Consider the following 10,867-nt stretch of genomic DNA (forward strand, 5'->3'; position numbering starts at 1 on the left):
AACAAGTTATTCATTGAATTTTGCCCTAAAATTACTCAAATTTTGCTGCAATTGACTTCACTCTCTTGCCGTCCTATGAGTCACAAGTTTCTATAGGAGCTGATCTTATTGGCTGTTCTACACATATTCACCAGATGGCAGCACACTCCCCTCTGAGCGGTTTGAATTACAGGAAGACTGTTTTGATCATACAAGAGATGCTGCCAGCATTGCCCACTCGACACATTACCTCCGCCTGTGCAGGCATTCTAATGGGGACTTAAAAGGACCCTGGTCTTTGATACAACGAGAGGGACAAGATAACAGCCCTTGGGGAGATTTGCTGATTCATTGAGATACCTTAAAAGTGAAGCATGTAATCCACAAAGCCAGTCAGATCCAATTTAAATAAGCTAAATGTGACTTTCAATGGAAACACATACTCATGAGCCAATTGTTCTGAGAAATCAAAAGACCGTCTAGGTGTTGGAATTGTGACAATACAAAATGGTAAAGTAGCCTCCTTGAGTAGTCATCCTCTATCAAGTTGCATCATATGATTGTGGTAGTTTTCTTCCTTTAGAACATTGCAGCATGAATGTTAACTCCTAAAAGATTCGGATTACCAAAATACTCCTCACATGATGTAGGACTAATGCTGTGTTATTTCCATTTACTCAAGAGAACACAAACAAATGATTTATAACATAACAAATGTGAGATGGGGGGGTTCTAAACATCTAATTGCTTTAGTTAGATTCTCGAATAATAATAATAATATACCACATCAAAAATATTACTTAAAAGATGACCTAACATAAGTTTTTTAGTTAAACATGATTGTGCTGCATGAGACTGAAGAGCATACTGGAGATTATATGTGGGTCTTAAATGCTCAAAGGAAGCTCTCAAAATTTGTCAAAGCCATTTTCAAAGTTAAACTCTGCTATTTGTTAGTAGTCAGACAAGAATCTCAAAATCTGCCTCTGTCTGAAGTAAACATGTCTGAATGTCCCTTTTCCAGGAGTTTGGCCGGAGCTACACTCTGTCCCCACCCGTCACCAAAGCACCATCGCTGGGCCTCCGGTCATCGTCTGGATCCCCCTTTCCCTCATACAAACCCCTGGTACAGGCCTCGTCTGCTCAGGCCCCCCCGGGGAGGCAGACGTCATGGCTGGACAGGAGTCACAAGCCTCCTTCCCCCTGGGAGGCCGCAGCCCACCACCCCATGGGCCTGGTTGACGAGGCCTTCGCCTTCCAGAACCTCCAGCAGGCCATCGCCTTCAACGTGCGCTCGGCTGCCCAGCGCAAGCTACTCCCTGAGCCCCCTGCCGAGTGGAAGGCTAGGGTGTCTGACGATCCTCCCAGGAAGACTGAGGTATGGAACCCGAACCAAAGATGGAACAAGAGACAGAGCTGGGGTCAGAGCCAGAGTCAGAGCCAGGGTCAGAACCAGGATCAGAGTCGGAGTTACAGCAGAGTTATTCCTCCGATCCTGTCCCCGACCAAGAGCATAGCCTCGGCCCCCGCCGGTCCGACTGGCTACAGGTCCCTGCCCAGACAGTGGCAGCCACAGAGGTCCCTGACGGAGACCAACATCGGGCCCTCTGGGGCTATTCATGGGTATGGAAGGCCCCCTGGGGGCCAGCAGCAGCCGAGCTACAGATCTGTGTACCACACTAACTGGAGCTGGAGACGCTAGAAGCAGACAAACATGATGGTTACTTCATAACAAGACCAAAAAGTAACTCCAGAATATTCAGATGAAGCTGGTAATTGTGGCCATATATATCACCATTAAATAAAACTTGGGACAATGGGATAACATATTGATTGAGGAGAGTGAGGGGCTAGTTATTAAGTTTGGGATGTGGACAGGAGAGAGTTTAAGAGGGAGGTCTGTTTTAGATCTGCTTATTCGGTTTCACTGAGAATACTGCTAGGAGTATACAGATGATGACATTACCGCACCAGAATTTAGTTGAGAGAGGCAGACTGTTGCACTGCATTCAAGTACGCATAAATGCCAGACAGATTAAGCCAGTTAATGTTTTGGTATTGGGGACACTGTCAATGATGGTTCTATTTTAGCAAATGGGCCACTATTGAGTTTAACTTTATCAAGTTTTCATTGGACAGAAATCAATGAGTGATTGACAGTGCAATTCCATCCTTCTTTTTGCTTCAGAGGCTTTCATTGCATCCAACACTGAGGCGATAGTGGCATTCAAAGTAAGTGAAATCAATAGTATTTCTTTAGAGGACGTAATGGGCATAAAGTATGTTGTAAGGCAGAATGTGTAATTGTCATGTATAGAAATGAACGGATAGGAGTAATGAATGGACAGGTACACTGAACAAAAATATAAACGCAACATGTGAAGTGTTGGTTCCATGTTTAATGAGCTGAAATAAAAGATCCCAGAAATGTTCCATAAGCACAAAAAGCTTATTTCTCTCAAATTTTAGTGAGCATTTCTCCTTTGCCAATATAATCCATCCACCTGACAGGTGTGGCATATCAAGAAGCTGATTAAACAGCATGATTATTACACAGGTGCACCTTGTGCTGGGGACAATAAAAGGCCACTCGAAAATGTGCAGTTTTGTCAGACAACACAATGCCACAGATGTCTCAAGTTTTGATGTAGCATGCAATTGGCATGCTGACTGCAGGAATGTCCATCACAGTTGTTGCCAGATAATTTGATTTTAATCTCTCTACCATAAGCCACCTCCAACATCGTTTTAGAGAATTTGTCAGTATGTCCAACCGGCTTCACAACCGCAGACCACGTGTATGGCGTTGTGTAGGCGAGTGGTTTGCTGATGTCAACATTGTGAACAGAGTGCCCCATGGTGGAGGTGGGGTTATGTTATGGGCAGGCATAAGCTACAGACAACGAACACAATTGCATTTTATCGATGGCAATGTAAATGCACAGAGATACCGTGACGAGATCCTGAGGCCCATTGCTGTGCCATTCATCCGCCGCCATCACCTCATGTTTCAGCATGATAATGCACGGCCCCATGTCACAAGGATCGGTACACAATTCCTAGATGCTGAAGATTTGAGTTCTTCCATGGCCTGCATACTCACCAGACATGTCACCCATTGAGCATGTTTGGGATGCTCTGGATTGATGTGTTTCAATTCCTGCCAATATCCAGCAATTTTGCACAGCCATTGAAGTGGAGTGGTACAATATTCCACAGGCCACAATCAACAGACTGATCAACTTGATGCGAAGGAGATGTGTCGCGCTGCATAAGGCAAATGGTGGTCACACCAGATACTGAGTGGTTTTCTGATCCACGCCCCTACCTTTTTTTAAGGTACTGTGTCAGTGGCCAACAGATTCATATTTGTATTCCCAGTCATGTGAAATCCATAGATTAGGGCCTAATGAATTTATTTAAATTGACTGATTCCTTATATGAACTGTTACTCAGTAAAATCTTTGAAGTTGTTGCATGTTGCGTTTGTATTTTTGATAAGTATATATTTGTGTCAAAGACCTTGAATACTGTGGGAAGTATAACTGCTATGTTTGCTGTGCATCATACAGATCACCCACTCTCACCAATGAACACAACACAAGGTCAGTGTGAAATTGCGGAGCAGTACAATAATGTGTGTCGACAAGCTAAAACCTAGTATGATAGCATTAGTTGATAGGACACTAAAGCTGTGAGAAACACACAGCATAACACAGGTGCTATGATAGTGGTTGGTGGCGTTAGATACAAAAGGGTCAGGTTTGATGGTTTTATGATGTTGAAGTTGTGGATGTATTTACTTTGCATCCTGATTTTTGTGGTGTTTGTGTACTCGCATGTCTTGTCAAACGAAATGTGTCAATATGATGCTGGGAAATGCTTAGGGAGTCAATTAAAGCCAAGTAAACCGTTTTACATCCAGAGCAAGGAGCTACGAACACAGGGCTGAACACTGATCTGGGATATTAATCACATCTCAAACATCCATATAAATCATAAATATTTAGGTAAGTCCTTTAGAAGACTTTACATAAATATATCAAGGCCAAGATTTCAACAATTACTGCATAGTGAGAAGAAAAACTGCTGATGCATTATGGGTCTAAACCAGGCTTAAAACTTGTGAAATTGATACATCTATAACTCAGCAAGTTGGGAAGACAGGTTATTAAGTAAGCTCTCCACTTAGAGAGATTAATTCATTATTTTCACTGGCTGCCTTTTATGTACTACATGAACATGTGGCAGAGAACAAGGGTTGTGTCCCAAATGGCACCCTATTCCCTTATTAGTGCACTACATTTGACCAGGGTAGATCGGGGGCTCTGGTCAAAAGTAGTGAACGATATAGGGAATGAAGGGGAGAGCATCATTTTATCCAACAGGACATTCTTTCTCCTGCAAGATATTTTTCCAAGTGATTACACTGTGGGTACCTGGAAAAATAATCTCCAGGTATGTAACAGTGTTAACACCAGGTACATTAGAGAGAATAGAGTGAGGGATGGAAATGATGTTCTTGGACATTGATATTTGCTGTTGTCCGTGGCTGGTGAGAAATAGGCTTCAAGCAAATAGATCATGTAGAATAGAGTAGAAAATGAATGATTGTATTTGAATTATTTGGTCATGGATGTGTATGAAGTTGAAATTGTGAGATACATCACATGCGTTTGTCTGTGTTGCGTATTTCTTTCATTCATGTTCATAGCAGGCCTTCCAATTGTATGTGTGAATTCGATGGATCAAATTCTGAATGTTCATGTATCATCTCTTATTATTGCAAGATTTGAAATTCTTGTCTCACAGAGTGGACACTAATATCTCTCTATCATGTGATTTTAGATGCCCACTGTATTTGTGGCATCAGCAATGATATGTTTGAGTGTAGTTTTCGTGGTTTTTCTTTTTTGTTTATTTTACACAAACACTTTCTGTCCAAACAATTAGCCAATGTCTGTTTGAACTGTATAATTCCTGAAGTTCAAAGTGTACTTTTCGTTGATTTTGATTTCTTCATTTGATTTCAGTAGGCTACTATTCTGAGCTGTATGAGGCATTTTGGATAATAAAAAAGCATTGGCCTACTGACTAACTATTTGTATTGTTGTGTTGTTGTGGGACTGACATGTTTCTGCAGACTAGTCTCATAGACTAGACTTACCATACTAAACGCAAATCCGGGACACTCAAATTAGTATGATATGTTACTTTTGATATGCTTACATAAGATAGAACAGTGGTCACCAACCGGTCGCCAAACATTTCTGTAAAAAACTCAACGATAAAGCCTTGCGTTCCTATTTATTATATTAGTTTCGCACTGTTGGCGGTAGGTGCACTTGATTCAGCAGCCCTACCTCCGGGAAGGACTATTTCATGTGTCTGAAGGTAGAACGCACAGCAAAGTTAATACTGTGTGATTTCAAAACCATGACTAGAAAGATACTCAAGGAATATAGCAAAGAGCTGCTGTTTTTATGAGTAAGTTCATGACTAAGTTCTTATTCAGCACTGTCAACACTGTTCAACCCTTTTATAAGCCATAAAATGTGTGTTCTCCCTCCTTCCACTCACGCTACAACCAACACTGCAGCTGCACTGAATGACTATAGCAAAGTGTGCCGATAAGCTTGCGTTATTATTAACGGATTGTGTCTATTTTAGTTTTGAGTTTTGACATCAGCTGGAAGACTGTGTCCTCTTTTCTCAGTACAGGGAGGAGGGAGAGCGGAGGGACGATGAGTCAGGTGAGAGGTAGCCTCACTGCTGCCCCCTCCCTCCCCTCAGACTAACCATCAGATATAGGCCATCAAATTAAACTAATTATTATGCTCACTCAGCTGTGCCTCACAGGTAATACTACAAATTATCTATGATCATATACCTACATTTAAAAAAATATATAATAAAAAAATGATATGAGAAGAACAAAATTGGCAGGGCAATTCAAGCATAGACAATATGCAGTGATAATGTATTGGGCCTATAGCCTACTGCACAAACCTCATCGCTACAGAACTGTTTTTAATTGGTTAATAGTGCATAGGCTTATGTTTTCTAAGTCATATTTAAAAAAATCTGAGCGGCAGATCTCTGCTTGCATTTTGTCTTAAAGTGATCTTGACTCAGATAAGGTTGGTGGCAACTGAGATAGGAGGTTTCTTAACAAGGCAAAAACAAAAGGAGGCTGGTTGGTTGGGGTGGATGGGTGGGTGGGTGTATAACGCAGTGGGCATATAACATCTAGCAACCCAAAGGTTGTGTGTTTGAATCATCACAGAAAACGTTTGCATTTTATCTAATTAGCAACTAATTAGCTGTATCACAACCGGCTGTGATTGGGAGTCCCATAGGGCTGCGCACAATTGGCCCAGCGTCGTCTGGGTTTGGCCGGTGTAGGCCGTCATTGTAAATAAGAATTTGTTCTTAACTGACTTGCCTAGTTAAATAAAGGTTGAATAAAAACATTTAGAAACATTTATTCAAAATAAATGACCTTTTAGCTACTTTGTATGTTAGCTAACCCTTCCCCTAACCCCTAGATCTAGCTAACATTAGCACTAGCCACCTAGCTAACATCAGCCAAAACAAATTGGGATTCGTAACATATCATATGTTTAGCAAATTCGTAACATATTGTACGTGTTGCAAATTCAGAAAATATTTTCTACGAATTGTAATCCATAACATATCATATGAAATGGATGATGGACATCCACAAATTAATACATACCATATTAAATGTTACATATCATACTAAATGGAGTGTCTCAGATTTACAGACAGAATAATACAAAATGTTCTGAGACAACATTGGTTTCTAAGTTACTCTATTTCAATTAATTCCAGTTGTCATCTAGATATCATCAAACATTTGAATGTAGTCACTACATCGTTGTTTTTGTGCTACTGGTAGACCATTTATATATTTATAGGGGACAATGCACATTAATCAACATCAATATTACAAAAATGCAACATCCGTGACAATGTGCCAGGGTTAGCCAAAAGCTAATTCGCACCCTGTGTCCCTGGGCAGGTAACGGCCTTTACACAACCACTATACAAATACTCACTAAATCAATACAAAATACAAAAACATTGCATCCAATAAAATATAATTCTAACAACAACAACACTATCATCAACTGTCGTCTTACATATGAGGAACCACAGATAGCTCATGTGTACAGGTTTGGATAAATTTGAGCCATGTTTTCAGTTTAAAAGTAAAAATACAATAATCAGTGCAGCTTCTGAAGTCCATGGGCATTGCATTCCAGTATATTGTAGCTCTAACAGAGAAGGCCGATTAACCGATTTTACTGTGTCGAAAAGGGACAACGCAATCCCCTCTAGTTACTGCCCTTGCTATCCTGGAGGTGCTTTCCTTGAGCATGATGTGCCGGCATAGGGGTGGAGGGGCAAGACCATGTAGGATCTTAAAGACAAGGCTTGCATCTACAGTTGAAGTCGGAAGTTTACATACACTTAGGTTGGAGTCATTAAAACCCGTTTTTCAACCACTCCACAAATTTCTTGTTAACAAACTATAGTTTTGGCAAGTCGGTTAGGACATCTACTTTGTGCATGACACAAGTCATTTTTCCAGTAATTGTTTACAGATAGATTATTTCACTTATAATTCACTGTATCACAATTCCAGTGGGTCAGAAGTTTACATACACTAAGTTGACTGTGCCTTTAAACAGCTTGAAAATTCAAGAAAATTATGTCATGGCTTTAGAGGCTTCTGATAGGCTAATTGACATAATTTGAGTCAATTTGAGGTGTACCTGTGGATGTATTTCAAGGTCTACCTTCAAACTCAGTGCCTCTTTGCTTGACATCATTGGAAAACCAAAAGAAATCAGCCAAAACGTCAGAAAAAAATTGTAGACCCCCACAAGTCTGGTTCATCCTTGGGAGCAATTTCCAAACGCCTGAAGGTACCACGTTCATCTGTACAAACAATAGTAAACAAGTATAAACACCATGGGACCACGCAGCCATCATACCGCTCAGGAAGGAGACGCGTTCTGTCTCCTAGAGATGAACGTACTTTGGTGTGAAAAGTGCAAATCAATCCCAGAACAACAGCAAAGGACCTTGTGAAGATGCTGAAGGAAACAGGTACAAAAGTATATATATCCACAGTAAAACGATTCCTATATTGACATAACCTGAAAGGCCGCTCAGCAAGGAAGAAGCCACTGCTCCAAAACCGCCATAAAAAAGCCAGACTACGGTTTGCAACTGCACATAGGGACAAAGTGGCAGCATCATGTTGTGGGGGTGCTTTGCTGCAGGAGGGACTGGTGCACTTCACAAAATAGACGGCATCATGAGGAGGGAAAATAATGTGGATATTGTGGCATACAGTAGGTCAGCCACCAGGGGGAGACTCGTTGAGGCCTGGTGAAAGATGGAGTTTACATCACGAGGTGATGGCTCCCTCTGCTGGACGTGCCATGTCTCGATGGGCTCTCCGGCCAGGACTAATTGGGGCTGATTGTGGTTGGTGAGTCAATCAAGGACTGATTGCTCACCAGCTGTACGTGTCCCATAAAGCTGCCAGAAGGGCAGCACATCAGAGAAGGGATGAAGAAAGGTAACTCCTGTATAGTTGGGTACGGTTCCAGAGATAAAAGGAGGAAGCTCAGTTTTTGTTCCCCACAGGATACAGCAAGACCCGGAGGCCAGAAGACGGTATCCCAGAGAGGGTCTCATGGGGAAGATTTGTCATTCAAATAAACACCCTTGAAACCGAGCTAATCCTACTCTGTCCGTGTCTGATCTGTGTAAACGTTTTGACCAAACCCCCTGGTCTGCCACAATATATTGAAGCAACATCTCAAGACATCAGTCAGGACGTTAAAGCTTGGTTGGAAATGGGTCTTCAAAATGGACAATGACACCAAGCATACTTCCAAAGTTGTGGCAAAATGGCTTAAGGACAACAAAGTTAAGGTATTGGAGTGGCCATCACAAAGGCCAACCCTCAATCCTATAGAACATTTGTGGGCAGAACTGAAAAAGCGTGTGAGCAAGGAGGCCTACAAACCTGACTCAGTTACACCAGCTCTGTCAGGAGGAATGGGCCAAAATTCACCCAACTTATTGTGGGAAACTTATGGAAGGCTACCTGAAACGTTTGACCTAAGTTAAACTATTTAAATGCAATGCTGCCAAATGCTAATTGAGTGTATGTAAACTTCTGACCCGCTGGGAATGTGATGAAAGAAATAAAAGCTGAAATAAATCAATCTCTCTACTATTATTCTAACATTTCACATTCTTAAAATAAAGTGGTGATCCTAACTGACCAAAGACAGGGAATTAAATGTTAAATGTCAGGAATTGTGAAAACAGAGTTTAAATGTATTTGGCTATGGTGTATGTAAACTTCCGACTTCAACTGTACAAACTGCTTAAAGCTATTCAGACTAAAAATATGTTTGTAAATGATATCACAATGGTGATAACTGTTTGATTTATCAAAAATCTTAAGTGTTTGTTTGTAGAGTGATTCAATTGGTTTCAGAATAGTAGCTCCTGCTTGTGACCAGCATGTGAGGCAATATCTCAGATGTGAGAAAATCATAGCATGCATATATAGTTTGGTGGCCTCCAGAGGAAGGAAAGGTCTTACAAACCTAAGGTTGGACAATCCAAACTTGACCGTGTTAACCACCTTCTTCACATGTTTCTTAAATGTCAAGCTGGAGTCCAAAATGATGCCGAGATACATGAAGTTAGACACAACTTTCAGATCCTCTCCATTAACAAGAACAGCTCATTGGGAAGAATCAATGGATTTCTTAGGGAAGTACATACTGTCTTGTCGATATTTAAACGCAGGCAAGAATTAGGCATCCATTTAGAAACATGTACCATAGCTTCAGTTAACTTGTTAACAACTAGTTTTCTATTTTTTTTGTGTACATACAGAACTGTATCGTCTGCATGTTAACTTGTGGGCAAGCAGGTGGGAGATCATTTATATAGATTGCAAACAGAAGGGGGCCTAATATTGACCCTTGTGGGACCCCAATGTTATAGTAAAGAGAGTCCGACTGAGTGTCCCCCAAACGAACCCTTTGACTTCTGTTTGTCAGATGGAATAAATCCATGTGTTGCTAACGTATGTGTGCAGCTCTGTGCTTGATGTTTAGTCACTTCAAGTCATACACTATATATCCATAAAGCCCCACAGTGGACAAGTCATAATACCCATAAAACCTAGAGGTCAAACACGGAAATGGTTCCAATCACTTTTAAACCCTTCATTATTCCCATAGGGGAATTTAGAACCACTTCAAACAAGTACTATGTTTCATGTAAGCTTTCCCTGGCGTGACTTTTTGATAACCGTGTAAATCTCTCGGACAAGATGACTTTTAATAAATTTGGTTAAATTTACTCAGATTCGAAAATGCTAATTAGCATCAAAGTAGACATGCACGACTACACATCCGTGCAAGCTCCGGCATGTCATCTCTAGCTGACACCTTTGCTGTCAGCTAGCTAGCTACCTTGACTCAAAATGAAATATATATTGAACATTTTTGTTTACTGTTCAATATTTTATTTAACTAATATTTGTTGTCTTATTTATGCATTTGGTCTTCTACCAAATAATATCCTAGTAGCAGTTAGCTATTTACAAAGTGGCATGAATACTAGGCAAGTTTTTTGCAAAGAAGCTAGCTATCTACCTAGATGATATTAGCAACATACCCTTATTGTACCAGTTCCTCTTCTCCTTCAGCCGGTGTAGGTCTATATTTAATCCCTTCTGCCAGCTATATGAACGAGATTAAATCTATTTCAATTAACGGTATCCGAATGCACTGCTGTATTAAAGCAATTTAGAACTAAA

At 40.8% G+C, this 10,867-nt stretch overlaps 1 protein-coding gene across 1 annotated transcript; it reads left to right on the top strand.

Moving 5' to 3' along the window:
- The first annotated feature begins 850 nt into the window (after nt 1-850).
- On the top strand, nt 851-1,821 carry LOC139561145 (synaptopodin-2-like). The gene has a single exon (XM_071378040.1). The coding sequence runs from the start codon at nt 989-991 to the stop codon at nt 1,679-1,681; it is 693 nt and encodes a 230-aa protein (XP_071234141.1). The 5' UTR covers nt 851-988; the 3' UTR covers nt 1,682-1,821.
- Nucleotides 1,822-10,867: the final 9,046 nt, after the last annotated feature.

The sequence above is a fragment of the Salvelinus alpinus genome, chromosome 31, assembly GCF_045679555.1.
Source record: "Salvelinus alpinus chromosome 31, SLU_Salpinus.1, whole genome shotgun sequence".
Taxonomy (NCBI): Eukaryota; Metazoa; Chordata; class Actinopteri; order Salmoniformes; family Salmonidae; genus Salvelinus; species Salvelinus alpinus.